This window comes from Psammomys obesus, unplaced genomic scaffold (genome assembly GCF_907164565.1).
Source record: "Psammomys obesus unplaced genomic scaffold, mPsaObe1.curated_primary_1811, whole genome shotgun sequence".
In the NCBI taxonomy this organism is placed as follows: Eukaryota; Metazoa; Chordata; class Mammalia; order Rodentia; family Muridae; genus Psammomys; species Psammomys obesus.
In genome coordinates, this window is record NW_026592666.1 from 11,271,603 (window position 1) to 11,288,402 (window position 16,800).

General features: G+C 53.4%; 1 protein-coding gene across 2 annotated transcripts in view; it reads left to right on the plus strand.

The window, feature by feature from the left end:
* Dop1b (DOP1 leucine zipper like protein B) overlaps positions 1-16,800 on the plus strand; it is an 88,963-nt gene that overhangs the window by 13,499 nt on the left and 58,664 nt on the right. For both annotated transcript variants that reach the window (XM_055614866.1, XM_055614867.1), the window contains exons 3-7: positions 5,980-6,161; positions 6,998-7,168; positions 12,612-12,801; positions 14,364-14,462; positions 15,121-15,244. In XM_055614866.1, coding sequence (XP_055470841.1) covers positions 5,980-6,161; positions 6,998-7,168; positions 12,612-12,801; positions 14,364-14,462; positions 15,121-15,244 — 766 coding nt within the window. The remainder of the gene's footprint in view (positions 1-5,979; positions 6,162-6,997; positions 7,169-12,611; positions 12,802-14,363; positions 14,463-15,120; positions 15,245-16,800) is intronic.

Sequence of the window (16,800 nt, forward strand, 5' to 3'; positions counted from 1 at the left end):
AGAGGTCGCAGGTGTTGAACTCGAATCCTCAGGCTTTTTGATAGAAGCCTTTCTCTAGCAGCGTGGCTGTCTCCCAGGCCCGCTCCAGAGCCTTGTGTGCGTGTAGGGAGCGGTGTGGCTTGAGCCATGGTCTGTGGTTTTTCCCATCTGCCCTCCCGGTCCAATCCTTTCTGCTGGAACTGGGACACCCAGCCCATGCCCGTGTGGTCACTTCTACATCTGTAAGCTCTCGGCACTGAGATGGGTGACGGCCTCTGTGAGCCCCCACGCTCCCCTGCTCACACAGATGGCAGCAGATCTCAACAGAGTGGCTGCGGAAGGCAGCCCTGGCTGCACAGTGCTGAGTGTGTAGGTCTGAGGACCTGAGTTGCGACCCCGTGTAAAATGGTACATGCCTGCGATCCCAGGCCTGAGGCGGCTCGCTGGCCAGCTGGTCTGGCTGTATCTGTGAGTTCCAAGTTCAGTGAGAGACCTCTTTCCAGCAGATGGAAGGTGATGGAGGGTCGCAAGGAGAGCTCGTCTCACAAGTGACGAAAGATTCCTGACCTGTGCTATCACAACTGAGCAAATGGAACACCCGAGTGCTTTATGACCTTGTTACTCAAGATGCATGTGTGTCCCATGCTTGCATGTGTGCATGAGTGTTATAATGTCTCTCTAAGGTGTGTACATTATGCTATGTTCACGATGTCACTGCAGTACATGCTGGTGTGTGTAGAGTCTGCATATACAGAGGGTACCCGTGTATGCATGTGCATGGGCAGATTGGATGTCTGTGTATGCATGCGTACACACTAAGTGTTGAGGTGCTGATGAAGTGGGATGGATGCTCTGTGTGTCTCAGCTCCTCTCAGGGTTTAACGTACATAGCCAGCCGCTGAGTAGGCGGGGCAGCATGTTTTCTGTGTGAGAAAACAGCCTTGGGACACTCAGGTGGCATGTTACGTTCTGGTGGGCAGTGGGAAGGGGAGCCGGACTCGGACCCCACCCTGGAGCGTATCCTCCCTGACAGCACACTCTGGCTGAGGAAAAGTATTTCCTCTGCGCCCGACTCTGGCAGTGCTTGGTCACCGGGCCTGGCTGTGTCAGCCCCACCAGCTCCCGTCAGCACCTTTGTGCTCACCACCCCCTTATCAGCTCAGAAAGCCCCAGCTGATGTTACCTAGAACAAATGCCCCTGGCCTTGAACTCATGGCGGTCCTCCTGCCTCTGCCTTGACAATGCTGGGATTATAAGCCTGAGTCCCTGCAGCTGACTTAAGAATGTGTGTGTGTGTGTGTGTGTGTGTGTGTGTGTGTGACTTAAGAATGTGTGTGTGCGCGCGCGCGAATGTGTATGTGTGTTTGTCTGACTGTCTGTCTGTCTGAGACAGGTACAGCCCTGGCTGTCCTGGAGCTCGCTCTGGAGACCGTGCTGGCCTCGGACTTGGGGATCTGGCTGTCTCTGCCTCTGACTGCCGCTGGCTTAGATTTAAAAAGAAGATGTTGGCTTTCTCACTTCTCTGTCCTTGAGAGGAACAGTTGAATTAACTGTTATGGGTCCTCTCCGGCAGCTTTCCCAAGTGGGGTGACGGTGGTGGTGTCGGAAGTGCGCCCCGAGCTGTCTCATCCTGGGTAGAGGTCACCGACAGAATGCGGCGTGCCTGTTCAGCCCGTGCCCTTTTGAGAAGGAAGCTTCTTGTTTGAGGTGTCACTTCCTGGTGACCCCGGCCGGCCTCACTGTTTACCTGTGGGGTCCTAGCTCCCGGGGAGCCCAGGGCCCTGTATCTCCTGTTTTGTCTCTTGCACCACCTCCCCAAGTCACTGCCATCTGTGTCAGCTGAGGCGGGACACTTGGCGCTGTCACTCTGGCTGGCCTCACGTGGGAAGCCCTGGCCAACGTGTTATTGCTCAATCTCTGCTCTCCTCCCATGTGGAGCAAAGGGCTGGTGTCCCCTGGCCAGGGAGCGAGTGCTGAGGCTGTGACTGGCCAGCCTGACCCGCTCCCACCACCTTGTTGCTGCACTGGGCATCCTGTAAAGGTGGCAGGCGCTGCGCTGCGGTGGCTGGCGTGTGCCCTGCTGTGGTGAGAGGCGCGTGCTCAGCTGACTTGCTCACGTTCCCTGCACACGGCACGTGGCCCGCTGCAGGAAGCACTTTCCCCTGCAGGGGCTCTCTGCACTGTGCCTCCTGGGAACCCCTGTGTGCATGCGTGCATGTGTGTGCACGGTGTGTTTGTGGCATACACACACGTGGAAGTGCGTCCACAGAGATCAGAGGGAGAGGTTGAGTCACAGTCTCGCACACCTGGAGCTGAGCTGATGGCCAGCAAGCCAAGGTGTCCTACACCCCACCTCATACCCACTGGGGGCTGGGGCAGGGCACCTGTGACCACATCCAGCTTCACGTGTCAATTTGGGGCTTAAGGTCTGGTCTCAGGTCCTCGTGGGGACATGTTTCCCCACTGAGCTCATGGGCCTCTCTTCCAGACCCCGTCGACCCTTGAAGAAGACCAGGTAGACAGGCCGGGTCCTGTTGGTGGACACAGGGAGGTCCTTCTTGGCTTCTGGCCATGGAGCCAGGCTATAATGCCACACTTACATTTTATTCTTGTCTTATTATTTATTATTTTGGGGACTGAGGCTCCAGCCCAGGCCTTCTGCACACAAGCAGACAGTATACTACTTAGGGACAAGACGTCACATCTCTGGCCCCTGTTATTTTGTTTTAAGGTAAGCCTGCTGCACCTATGGATGTAAAGAGGTCAAGAATAGTGTAATCATATCCTGTGTGTAGTTTCAGAATTATATAGTTCCTGAGAAAAATAAGCAAGGACAAATTGTTTCTGCTTAATCAGTTTTTTTTCTTTTCCGTGGCACTGACTGAAAATGATTTTGAAACTGTTTTCCCTTCCCCACTCATCTACTTCCCTGAGTTTATTGTATATGCATAGGCTGTTTCTCATGAATTGTGTGTGTCAGGTGTACAGGCCAACCAACCTGGGTTTCCAGCCTCCTGAAAATAAACCCCAGTGTGGCCTGCTCAGCTGTGGCCTGCCTGGCTGTGGCCTGCCTGGCTGTGGCCTGCTCTGCTGTGGCCTGCTCTGCTGTGGCCTGCCCGGCTGTGGCCTGCTCGGCTGTGGCCTGCTCTGTAGTATTTGCTAAGACTTCCTCTCTGGGACGCTGGTTTCACAATGGCATTCGGACATGGGCTGGGAAGAGCGGCAGAGTGGAGGGGTCCTTCCCACCTGAGCCAGGATGCTGTTGGTGTGGGGGATGAGAGTGGCGGTGAGGGCTGGGAAAAGTGGCTGGCACTTTGCACATGGTGCCGAGTTAGCGCAGAGAAGAGTCTCTGGGACTGTGCATGTGGGTGGGAGGTCGCCGTCTACACCGGAGCTGGAAGAGGGGAGCTGATGGACTGGGATCCCTTTGTAATACCACATATTTAATCTCAGTTTTCTCAGCCAGGCTAGGTGGGGCGTGAGGTCAAACACCCATGCAGAGGTGACAGTTGCTAGCTAGTCACGTGATGCATGTGTAGACTCTAGGGTCAAAAATAACTGTTCTGAAGGAAGGTGGGTCGTGGCTTCCCCTTGTTGCCATGAGATGCAGGGCTGTTTCCCTTTTAACCTGGCATAACATGTCAGAGTATGGAATTTGCCACTCTGACCTTTCTTTTCCTGAGATATGTGATTGCTGTGTCACCCCGGTGTCTCTCAGATCCTCGGGAAATGGAGGCGAAGAGCTGTGTGTTTGAGACCAGCTCTAAGCCGAATAGCACAGCCTGCTGCCTGCTCAGGATCTTCCACTTTCAGATCACCGTTGCACAATAGAGAAGTTAGCACTTTAATCCTTTCGGTACGGTGCTTCAGCCTGCGTCAGTCAGCCCACAAGGAGCTGAGGCTGCCGGCGCACACAGCTGAGCCCTCCTGAGACGTGTAAGCAGTATAAGCCACGTTACCGTTTTCATGGTGGGCTGCTACAACTGTCCTCTTACACTGTCAGCTTGTTTCTTTATTTTTGTTTTTCGAGACAGGGTTTCTCTGTGTAGAACTGGCTGTCCTAAACTTGCTTTGTAGACCAGGCTGGCCTCAAACTCACAGCTGTCTGCCTGCCTCTGCCTCCCCGAGTGCTGGTATTGCAAGCATGTAACACCACACCCAGCAGCTTTATTTATTTATTTATTTATTTATTTTTCAGACAGGTTTTCTATGTGTATGTAGCCCTTGCTGTCCTAGAACTCACTCTGTAGACCAGGCTGGCCTCCATCTCAGAGCTCTCCCTGCCTCTGGTTCCTGGGTGTGCCAAAAGGCTTTGTGTCAGTGTTTTATAGCCTAATTTGTAGGGTGATTGTTACCTGGGTCATAAGCTCCCCAGGCTTGGTGCTGCAGCGTGGCCTCAGGCACCCATGGCATGGCCTTGGACCTCCACGACCTGGCCTCGGGCATCTGTGGTGATCTTAGATCTCTGTGGAGAACCCTGTGAGAAGAGGTGTGTCAGTGGAGAAGGGAAGGTTGGCAGCAGACAGGTTCCCAGGCCTGGTAGTTCTTTGGTGAGGTTCGTTCCTCTGTCAGCTGGCAGTTTTCCGGGGCTGGGGGTGGCTTCCTCCCAGCCGTAGATTGTGACCCGAAAGGTGGGAGTAAGCCGGAAGAGCTTCAGGTGGACCCCAAAGCTTCTACCACATGGTTGTGTGGACTGTACTGGCTTGAGCATACCCCACGGCCACCCTGTTGTGTGCACGTGTTGGTGAAGCCCAGCTGCCTGTGTGTGCAGAGCGTCCTTGGCAGTCCCGAGAGTACGCTGATCACGCTGGAGACTTGTGTGGATGTGAAAAGAGAAACCTGTGTTGTCAGAACAGCTCCTATAGTGAGGAGCAAGTGCGTTACCATTCTCTTTAGCCATTTGGCACACTACAGAAGTAAATGTTTTTGTCGGTTTTTTAAAAACATGGAGAACATTGACCTTTTGCCTCTACGAAAATACACACACACCCCCAAAAAAGAAAAAGAAATTGAAAGTGGAAATGGAGTAGGCCAGGCAGCTGCTGAGGCCTTTGAGTGGCCCTCAGAAAACCTGGAGTTCACCTCTGTGCACTCAGTACAGATGTGTTTGCGCAAGTAACCGGGGGTGTGGGCTGACACACCACGGCTGTGTCAGTCGGTGCTGCAGCTCAGAGGCGCCAGGGCCGTCCCGGCCGTGGTGCTCTGCCTCTGTGGTGCTCTGCCTCCGTGGTGCTCTGCCCCTACTCACTCAGCACCAGGAAGAGCGGCTTTCTTGTTTGTCATCAGTACCCAGGGCCTTGCACACGCTGAGCCGTGTCTCAGCCTGACAAGCTGCGGTCTGAAGAAGGGTTCTGTGTGCTGCTGGCTTGGGGTGCTGCTGGCTTGGGGTGCTGCTGGCTTGGGGTGCTGCTGGCTTGGGGTGCTGCTGGCTTGGGGTGCTGCTGGCTTGGGGGTGTGTTGCTGCACAGCTTGGTGGAGCGTCAGTGTGTTTCTTCTAAGTTCCCAGCACAGCCCCTAGTTGGTAAAGAGGCCCGAAACTGCTGTCCCCCAAGTGTGAGCCCCACCCAAAGCTGCATGGCAGAGCTGAAGAACGTGGGGTGACAGAGATCCCTCTCCTCCCTGAGTGGACAGCCAGGGTGTCTGTGCCCACAGCAGTCCCTCGTGGGGAGAGGGTGTTGTCTGTGCTGGTTACAGCCAGCGTCCCTTCGTCTCTGTGGCTCTGCCGCCCTCCTGGGACAGAGGCGCACACAGCCCTTGTCTATCTGAGGGTGCCACCCTGTCACCAGGAGCCTCCTTTCCGGCATTGGCAGGGCCTTCACAGCCACTTGGTGCCAAAGAGCCTGGCCTGTGAGTCCCTGGAGGCTCCACACACGTCCAGGTGACCGACCCCTCTCTGTCCATCCGTCCATGAGTCCGTGTGTCTGTCTCTTGGCATCCACAGGGTTGCTTTGCTCTGTGAGCAGCCCAGCCTCTCTCTCACCTGCCTCTCTTGTCTCCCAGGCCCTGCAGAGCAACCTGAAGTACTCCCTGCTCCCACGGCGGCTCCTGATCAGCAAGAGGCTAGCACAGTGCCTGCACCCTGCCCTGCCCAGCGGAGTGCACCTGAAAGCCCTGGAGACCTACGAGATCATCTTCAAGATTGTGGGGACCAGATGGCTGGCCAAGGACTTGTTCCTGTACAGGTACAGCTGCTTCCTACCCCAGTGCTCTCAGCACCAGGACCCAGGGGTCCAGTCACAGTGGAAGTGACAAGCAGGGGACGGGGCGGCTTGCCTAGCTTGCAGAGGCCCTGGGCACCCTCCCAGCACTGTTGAGCCAGGGGTGGTGGTGCCTGCTTGAAATCCCAGCCAGAATACAATGAAGGCAGAAAGAGCAGAAGCTTCAGTCACTCTTAGCTACGTGGAGTTCTACCACCCAAATGTTTAAGGGAAAATGGCAAGCAGAATATGCATGGGGGAGAAAAACCCAGCAGTGGGTCATCAGGCCGGCAGCAGGAAATAGGTCAGCTTCAGGAGACCTGCATCAGCCAGGCGGCGCTAGTGCACCCCTTGAACTGCAGCACTCAAGAGGCAGCAGCAGGCGGATCCCATGAGTTCCAGGCCAGCCAGGGCTACACAGAGAAAGCCTGTCTTGAAAAACTAAAAAACTAAAACAGAACAAACAACAACAAATGCCTGCACCCAGGCTCCGTGTGTGCTATGTATAAGGAGAACCTGAATGTATACATAGCTGTGTTGCCTGCTTTTTACTTAGTGGTGTCATGTGACCAACTCATCTCCAACGTGCATCTGTCACCACTTAAATGTTCTGATTGCTCTTTAAAATTCCCATCTGGGGCTGGAGAGATGGCTCAGAGGTTAAGAGCACTGGCTGCTCTTCCAGAGGACCTGAGTTCAATTCCCAGCAACCACATGGTGGCTCACAACCATCTATAGTGAGATCTGGTGCCCTTCTCTGCCAGCTGGTCCATGGAAGCTGTGACAAGATGTCTCCCCCACCCTTCTTGTCTTTCTCAAAGCTGTGGCTTGTTTCCACTCCTGGCCTATGCCGCCATGTCGGTTCGGCCCGTGCTGCTCGGCCTGTATGAGAAGTACTTCCTCCCGCTGCAGAAGCTGCTCCTTCCCAGTCTCCAGGCCTTCCTCGTGGGCCTGCTGCCGGGCCTGGAAGAGGGCTCAGAGATCTACGACAGGTTGGTGGGCATTGTGTCTGGGGTGCTGGCTCTACCTGTCTGGGTCTGGGGTCTCCTACTTCACTGCAAGAAAGAAGCACCTGCACCTTGGGGCAGAGCTGGAGGTGCAGAGGAGGCGGGGCTTGTTCACATTTCTCTGTGCTGGCCACTTGACAAGTTGTGTCCCGAAGCTGTTCACCCTGGGGAAGTAAGAGACTAGAGACAGTTCCTTTTTCTTTTCTTTTATTTGTTGACCCAAGGATCTCCCTACATCACGTAGCCAAACTGGTGGCAGCAATCCCCCTGCCTCAGTCTCTGACTCCCCAAGTGCTAGGATCTCAGGCATGTGCCAGCAAATCCAACCAGAGCAGAGCCTCGTCACAGCCTTCAGCAGGAAGGTGCATGGCCATGGAAACCATTGCACATGCACAAAGCCTTTAATTGAATTTTTTTTTTTTCATTTTTGGGGAATTATAAAGAATTCCCATCCACATTGACTGTTCTGAGCGATGTTACTGAGTTGGCCAGTGGTGACAGGGTCGTATAATGCCGTCAACTGTGTGTATGCATGCCCCTGTGTGCTGGCATGAGCTCCTCTGGCCTCCCTGTCCCAGGCCTTGGCCTCATCACCCTCGCACGCATTGGGCAATCAATGCCTGCGCCCTGTGTGGAGTCAAGAAGTCAGTCCCGGCTGCACTTGTATTGTCCAAGCTCCAGAGACGCGGGGAAGCAGAGCAGTTTGGAGTGTCGCAGCCAGTGACAGTGGCCCAGGCTGCGTTTGCGTCTGTCCTGGGAATGGACAGACCTGGCGAGAGGCTTGCATGTGGCCACCCCAAGCTGCACATAGCTCAGCCCTCAGTGTCCCGCCACTGCAGCCATGTCTGTGGAGGAAGGGTGGGGCTTGTTGCCACACATGGTGACTACCGCGTGGTGAGGTGCAGGAGTGTGTGGGCTTAGTAGTCATGACACAGGGTAGAGCAGCAGGGCCATTACCAGACTTCCTGCAAGTTCTGGTGCATTCATGTTCTGATGACAGTGTGTGTGTGTGTGTGTGTGTGTGTGTGTGTGTGTGTGTGTGCGCGCGCGTGCGCGCGCGCGTGTGCTCATGAGTGTCTATAATATGTGTTATTTGAGTTTTTACATTCTCTAGCAGATTAACACAAAGGACTTTTGCCATCTTTCAAATCTGTGTAACTCACACTAGAAACATGTTAAAAGTTGGAGTGTTTTTGTTTGCTCTTTTGATTGATAAGTGAGTTTGTTTGAACAGTTGTTAATGTTTAATATTAGTGGGTTTTTTTCCCCCTTCACACTGAGATTTCTTGACATTGAACCAAGAGCTGGGTAGCTGCATGAGTGGATTTAGCTGTCACTGGAAGCCGAGCCAGTGTGTCAGACTGGTGATCAGCTTCAAAGGGTGGATGCCAGTCAAGGTTCATGTAATCCCTGGGTGTGTGTGACACAGGCACGGTGAATGAGCGGGCCCTGGGGATGGTCTTTTGCTGTTTGTTTTAGTCTGAGCCCTTAGGAATAGAGCAGAATGCCCCCGTAGTAATTCTTGTGCACACACAGAAGAGGAAGCCAGGGTCACAGCATGTGTGCTAGGAGATGCTGCGAAGGGCTTTGCCTCACCCAGCTGTGAGGATAAGTAACTCACTGCTTTCCTGTGGGCGGGCACTGTTCCCGTTCATGCTTCTCAGTGAACACAAACAAACAGCACTCTTGGCCGGTGTGTGACCGCGGTCATTCTGGCTTTCTACTCCTTTGAGGCCAGCTTATTTGCTATTTTTGCCCCAGTGTCATACATCTGTGCTTTGCTGCACTAAAAAATCAAGTTTAGAAGGAGAAAATGCTCACCAAACTCCTTTCCGGGAGAAGAGGGAGGTGGGCGCTGTTAGAAAGCACAACCTTGAGGTCAGGTGTAGTGACACATGACTGGGACTCCAGCACTGGAGGGACCAAGGGAGGACCAGCCAGGATTACACAGCAACTTCCAGGCCAGCTTTGGCTGTGTGTGATGAGACCCTGCCTCAGAATCTATAGGGAGGGCACAAAAAAAGGAAGAGGGGAGGAGGCATGACTTACTAGAAATGACCATTTAAATTGGCGGCTCTTGAGTACACACAGGCAACACCAGTATTCAGGAGGTTGAGGCAGGAGGATCACCCTGAGTTTGAAGGTAGCTTGGACTGCGTAGTGAGACCTGTCTCGGCAACAGCGGCAACCCAATCAGCGTTTTTCCCCGTAGGGAGATGCCTCCAGGGAGCGCTCGGCAGGACCCAGGACGGTCTCTGGTTGGGGTGGGTCGGCTGCTGGTGTCTAGTTGCTGGAGGCCTACAGTGCTGCAGGCATCCTAGGGCCCTAAGCGCCCCCGGACAAAGCGCCAGTCCCAGGTCAGCAGTGTCTGGTTGGGAGCCCAGATTCATCTGTGTTGGCGACTGCTGTCTGTGGCTCCGTGCTGGACCCATGATGGTCTCGATGGCCTCTGCATCCCAGTGGCCGCAATTGCGCCTGCACGCAGTCGGAACCACTGATTGAATCCCTGATGGTAGCCTGTGCGTGTCTGTTGGGTGGTGTGCTCACACCACGCCATGCAAACAGCCGCAGAGCCAAGGTTGTGAGAAGCTTGGGGCTACGTTCTGGGAAGGTCAGTGTCACTTGATGGAGCTTGTCTCTGCAGAAGGCAGAGTGGCAGCTGCCAGGGAAAATGGAGCCGACGTGGGTGTGGGTGTGTGGAGGTGATGGCTGCTGTCAGTTGATTTCGAGTTAAGAGTGTAGGGCTCTGGGTGGGCATGGTAGCCTGTGTCTTTAAAACTGGCACTCAGGGGGCAAATGCAGGTGGAGGCTCTGAATTTAGGGCAGCCTGATCTACATAGTAAGTTCCAGGACAGTGAAGACTACACAGAGAAACTCTGTCTCTCGGGGGGAAAAAACGTTTAAGGCTCTGGATTCTAAACTCTGTACTCAGTGTTCTCTAAGTATTGGAAAGGGATCAGTAGCTGAGTTTTGCCAGGCGTGGTGGCACACACCTTTAATCCCAGAACTGTGGAGGCAGAAGCAGATGGGACCTCTGAGTTTGAGGCATACTGGTCTATGGAGTGAGTTCCAGGACAGTCAGGCTACACAGAGAAACCCTGTCATATAAAAACGAGAGAAGGATAACCTGTCTCACAACCCCCTCCCCCAAAATAGGTGCATTTCCTGGGTTTTTGTGGAACCGTCCTGAGTGGAAGCTGTGTAGCACAGCGGCCTGTGGCTTGTGTGTCGGGGATGGTCTATTGTGAACAGAAGGGCACGGTGACTTGTGAGTTCTCGTGCTCACAGAGCGTTTTATCTAGTCAGGGCAAGGAATCGCTAAAGTAACCCCTTGGGAAGCAATCCATTCCTCACATAGGAGCCTCCGTTCCCCTCGCAGAGGCTGCCCCGAAGGACTGTGTCCTGGGCACACCGCAGCTCCTCTGACCTTGTAACGAAGCTGCTGGGTGCTGCCTGAGCTATGGCTCTTGCTACGGTTTTCAGAGCCGAGCAAAGCCATGTTCTGTATGCTTGGTCAGCTTTTAATAGAAGACCAATCAATACCTTCAGCCACAAAACCATTCTGTCTGCTTCCCCTGAAGCCTCGGCTTGACTTACACCTTCTCATCCTGGCTTCTCTAAGATCCAGTATCCTTTCCTGCAAGTATTTTAAGAGACAAGGCTAAGGCTTTGGGTCATTTAAAACTTTCATTAAGCCTTTTATTCTTCGACAGCTTCAACTATTTACGTAATGAAGTTTAATCTTTCTCATGCCCTCTGACCCCCTCAGCCCTGAAAAAAATGTTCCGGCACTGCTCCCAGCCTCTGACTTCTACGGTCTCTCCTTGCCCTGAGCCTCAGGGGAGGAGGGTGGCACAGGGCGGGACTCTGTGCCCACACTCTGCAGGCGTTTATTCTCTGGCCTTGATCAGCTGTGAGCGCTGTACTAAGTACGCAGACTCATTTTTAAGGAGAACAAAATCAGTTTCTAATATATAAACAGAGTTTAAATTTGAAGCAAGTATTTTTTTTCCTTTCCGTTTATTTGTTTTTGAAATCATAAGCAAGCTGAATTCGGGTGGTCGGTGTGGGGCCATCTTCACGGTGCCCGCTCCCCTGGTGCTCGGACCATGAAGGAGTGGGAGCACTTGTGGGGAGGCCCAGCACCGTGGCCTGTTCCCACTCTGTCACCCGGTGCTGAGTTTTTAGGTAGACACTCCCATTCCACTTGCGCAGCGTCTCTGGGGGCAGAGACTCAGCTCTGTCTGGTGGCCGAGTGTGGGTCCCTGCTGAGGTCAGGCCTGTCCCAGATCCCTAGCCAGGATTTGAACACAGCCGGGCTAAGCTGAGAACTCTGCTCTGCTCTGCTCTTCTCTCTGAGCTGGCCCCGGCCTTCCTTCCTCCAACTTCTTTGCAGGTGCAAAAGGTGGGAAGTCAGCTCCATCAGGAGGTGACCTCTCTGTGAGTCGCTAGCAGGCCTCTCACCAGCCTTACACAGAGCCTTGCTTTGGCATCCATGGAAAAACAGGCCTGACACGCTGGCAGTGGCGCTTGGCATGAACCGCTGACTGCGTCACAGGGAGATTACGTGAAGAGGTGTGCCAGGCCTGCTGGCTGACACCTGTGGTTCCCAGCACTCAGGAGGCTGAGGCAGGTGGCTGGCCAGCATTCCAGAGACACCACGTGTAAAAACAGAAGGAGGCTGGCAGGTGGCCAGCAGTGCCTGATGTGCTGAGTCCAATACCCAGGACCCACATGGAGGAGATGAGGGCAACTTTTCCAGAGGAGAGAACGGACTCTGTAGATTGTCCTCTGACCTCCTTGTGCCTGCTGTGCATACATACACACATACATACCTTACATACAAGCACGTACTACACATGTGCACGCGAATACACACATACACACACACACACACACACACACACACACACACACGCACGCTCTAATTAAGTGTGTGGGGCTGGGGGAATGGCTCAGCAGTGCTTTAAGAGACCCGAGTCTGGTTCGCACTTTGCATGTTGGGTGGCTTTCAACCTTCTGTGACTCCGTCTCCAGGGCAACCAGTGCCCTCCTGTGGTCTCCACGGACACCCACAAACACATGCACATACATACACACAGACAGGTAGACATAATTAAGTCTGTTAAAAGGGGACAATGGCTCAGCAGGTAAAGGCCTCAGAGATGGTCTGTGTGCAACTGGTCACACGCCGCATGCTGGGTAGGAAGCTGCACCTGTGGGTGACACACTTGGGTTAGCAAGTCTGGATTCAGCATGACAGCTGGTGGGTGGGAAGGCCAGCAATGTAGGGATAACAGGAAGATGGAGTTTAGTGGCCAGGGTGAAGCCATGAGTGTCCTGCTCTGCCAGGGACAGGCCCTCAAGGGTGGTGCTCGTACCAGGCAGTGTACCAGGAACCTGAAACCTTGTCATCTCTCACCCACAGAACCGACACGCTGCTCCTGAGACTGTCTCTGGTCGTGGGCCGGGAGGTGTTCTACGCTGCCCTATGGGGGAGCGCCCTGACCAGCCCCTCCATCCGCCTCCCTGCCTCCTTGTTTGTGGTGAACCACATCAGCAGGGACTGTCCGGGCAAGGAGCAGAAGTACATGCTGGGTACAGATCACCAGCTCACGGTAGGTGCCTAGTCCCCCCCAACACACTCCACCCCGGATGTAGGCATAGCTCTCGCAGGGCTGTGGGCATGACTCCCAAGGGCCGTGGGCATGGTTTCTCCAGAGATGTGCTCGTGGTCCCCAGGGTGTGGTCGTGGCTTCTCCAGTGATAAGGGCGTCGCTCCTCCGTCATGGAGAAGGGGAATGGAGACATTCCAGGACTGAATGTGTGTTTCATATCGGGCCCAGGGTAAGGGGTAGCTGCGCTGGACTCATGTACTTAAGGATGGCTTTTAATATTTTATTATTTGTGAGAGGTTGGGGGACAGACAGATACAGAAAGAAGGTATTGGAGCCCTGGGAGCTGACCCGGGCACTGGGAACTAAACTCAGGCGCTATCCTGTGGAAGAGCTGGACACAGTCTGCACATGGGGCCGGCTCTCACGCCCTGGCAGTGTGGCTCCTCAGCAGCTCCTCAGAGCCCCTGCTGCACCTCTCCTCTTGTTTCCGCCCATGCCCTGAATCACCTCCTCCTCATTCACCTTGAACCTGCCTCCTCCCCTGCTCCAGTGTCCTGATGACTCTTGTCCCTCTTCCCTACCCTTACACCTGACTGTCAGGGTTCCCCGGCTTCCTTCTCCAGGCCCCTCAAGGTAATCTGCCTTCCATGGCAGCTATAACCCTCCTCCTGAGTTCAGTAATGGGAGCATCCCAGGCCTTTACCCTCCCCCACCAGGACCCTGTGCCTAATGGCATGCTGTGTGTCACCACCTGGGAGCGAACCCATACTGGGAATGGAAGGTCTCCAGATTAAGTTCATGGCTTACAAAGTCGAGAGCTAGCAGGAATTGCGGAGGGTGGGTTGAGTTTTCCCACAGGGGCTTTTTGAGGATCACGTGGTAGAACTGCAGAGCCCCTCGTGTTGTGGTTGGTTATAGGAGATCCCTGCATACAAGTGTCTTCCTCTTTCCTGCCCGTGGACGTGGCCTGTTCCCCTGCCATGTTTCCCTTGGGCCCGCAGTCCTCCCACTGGCTTCCTCTAGCACCCTCTGACCTGCTCTTCATCAGTGGCTAAGAGATTGCTTTTGTGAGGTGAGCTGTGTTTACACCTGTCTTGGGCTGCGTGAAATGTAGCTCACACAGTCCCAATTCAGGAGCTTCCTGGTCTGCTCCTAGCTGATGGTTCACTGTTTTCTCCTCAGCCTCGGCAGCACCCCTCATAACCTTATCCTTCCCACAAGCCTTTGCGTGTGGTGCTCAGCCTCGGTGCACACACCATCCTGTCTGTACATGGACACTCAGTAGGTACTGCCTCGACCTGGGAGCCACTGGACCCCATGTCGTCCTTTAGTTTTACATGAGGTTTTGTGTGTTGGATCCCATGCAGCATCCCAGAGTTTAAGATCCTGAACTGAGATGTAGTCTGGTCCCCTCAGCTCTCAGATGAAGCCCTGTCCCCGGCCCTGACCTCCTGTGTGGTCTCGTCATGATTCCCAGCCTAGGTTATCGGTTTTTGTGCTGCAGAGTGTGGATGCCGGGTGCTGGGTGTCGTTGGAGCAAGTGCTGTGATTTGTCGTTTCAGGTGAAATCCCTGTGTGCATCCCTGTTAGACACCAATGTTCTTGTACAAAGAAACAATCTGGAAATCATTTTGTTCTTCTTCCCGCTTTATACCTGTCTGGTGAGTCTCGTTTGCCCTCTGGACATGTCCCTGAGCAGGTGCGTGTTTCCATGGCGCTTTGCTCAGGAAGGCTGCTCAGCTGCCCGGCAGTCTCTGCTCACCTCAGCAGGTCCACAGCCTTGTCTTCGTTCTGTGGGCGTTGGGTGACTTTCCCTGGGAAGAGCTACACAAATGTGTGCCAGGTAGGGCACCAACAAAACACTAGGGAGAGATGCCACCTAGGCCCAGCTTGGCAAGGCGACGGCTTTCTTGGGGTTACTAACAGGACTGTTGGGGACTCAGAGACAGCTGCAGTATCATCACAGAAGGGCCTGTCCAGGCATTGCAGAGACAGCAACTCCCTGAGTCCCCTGTGAGACTCACAGAAGACAATTCTACTGCTTATATAATGTGGAAAAGGACCTCGTGAGTCTGATAACTTGAGGTTTCCTTAGCTCTCAGCACTCCAGTCTGTCCGTCCAGGATGGAAGAGTCAGTTCTGAGCAACCAGCTACCCATCAAGCGGGTGATGACTGACTCCTTTGGGGAGCTACCTGGAGACAGCCAGCCTCTCAAAAGCTATCTTTTGGGGATGGATGGCTAAGCAGAGCCACATGTCAGAAGTCAGAAGCCTACTTAGCATTCCCTTGAGGTGACACTTTCTCCATCCTTCTGACAGGATCCCGATGAGAGAGCCATCCCCCTGCACAGACGCGACATCGTCCACATTCTCTCAGCTGCCACCCAGACCCTACTGAGAAGGGACATGTCTCTCAATAGAAGACTCTACGCCTGGTTACTAGGTACTAAGCAGTTGGCGAGCACCAGGCTCTGGGCTGGTTTGTGGACTAAGTGTTCCCTTAGTTGTAGTGAGAACTTTGCAAGTTTGGTTTCTTTTAAAAACATGGAAGTATAAGAATATGTTTTCATTTTAGTCCTAGGTGTGGGGACATGGGGCTGCTTGGTGTTGCTGACTGTGAATCGTCTCGTGCTCTAGCAGAGGTGTGATTTTTGCCAGCTGCAGATAGTATCTGTGATTGTGTGATGTTTGGAATTCTGGGAACTCTTCAGAAGAGGGTCTATAAATGCTAGAGCCCTGATAGGTGGTGTGTGTGGTTGCTGGTCATTGGGAGGGGGAACTTGCTGGTGGTCTCTGTTTGTTAAGTAGTGCAAGGAAGAAACAAGAAGAAAAACTAGAAATCCTGACAGCAAAGATCAGACTTATCCCAAGGCACTCAACGCCCCAATCAACAGGAAGTAGTCTAATGGTAACACCACCCCCTTCTCCATTCTGACTTTGTCCAGGGAGCTCTTTCCTTTTCCCGCTGTCCATTTTTCTCTCTTATGTAGTGTTAGGGATTGAGAGAGTAGAAGAAAGGGGGTGGAGAAAGGTGGAGGAGAGAAGAACCCACAAAGTAGCAAGCACTGGCTGCGCTCAGTGATGTTTCTGAATTAGGAATAGTGGAAGGACAGCAATGACTAACACAGCCCTGGTCAGTTGAGGTTGGATTGCTACAGGAGCTGTGATTATCTGCAGTTTTTTTTTTTTCCTTTTTTCTTTTAAAAAAGAAAAGTAAGTGAGGTTTTAACATTCCAGCTAAGTTCCATTTTAAGAGTAATCTTAAATACCAGTAATCTGGTGTTAAATGGGATTCAATGAGAAGCCAGGTGTGATGGACCACTTGCATTAAGCAAAGGGTAAGGGGTGAAGCAGGAGGGGATCTGAGGTGAGTGGGGTGGGGTTCCTGAGGCAGGAGTTGGGGTGGAGGCTGGAGAGTTGCTAGTTTAGGCTGCCTGAGCTGCATAGTAAGACCTAATCTTAAAATCAAATTAAAATAGGATGGGGGTGTGGCCTAGCAATAGGGGGCTTCCACAGCATGTAAAAAGCCCTAGTCCGATCCACAGTACAAAAAAAAAAAAAAAAAAAAAAAAAAAAGGAGGCAGAAGCCTCTATGTGCTCCATGGAGAAGTTTCACAGGACAAGGGTACATGAGGAGGAAACCCCAGAGCACTGTGAAATCTATGTGAAGACAGGAGGGGGCTTGGGGAGGCATTTGCCTGACAAGGTCACAAAATTCCTGCGCTGCGTTTCTGTGTAGCATTTGTGTGGACAACATGCATGAGAGCTGTTGGCTGAGGCCTCGAAGGCTCCAAAGACAGAGCTCAGGAAATCAGAGGGCTAACCAAGGGCATTTTTAGGTATAAGTCTCTATATTTCTCTATGTTTTGTTTAAGTGCTGTGGGTGGAATACAGGGAACACAGTTGGCCACACCCCAGCCCCTCCACAGCCTTCCTTGACCTTCAGTGTGTGGATCCTGCCACGCCAGAGTCAGGACATCGACCCCAGTTTCGCTGTGA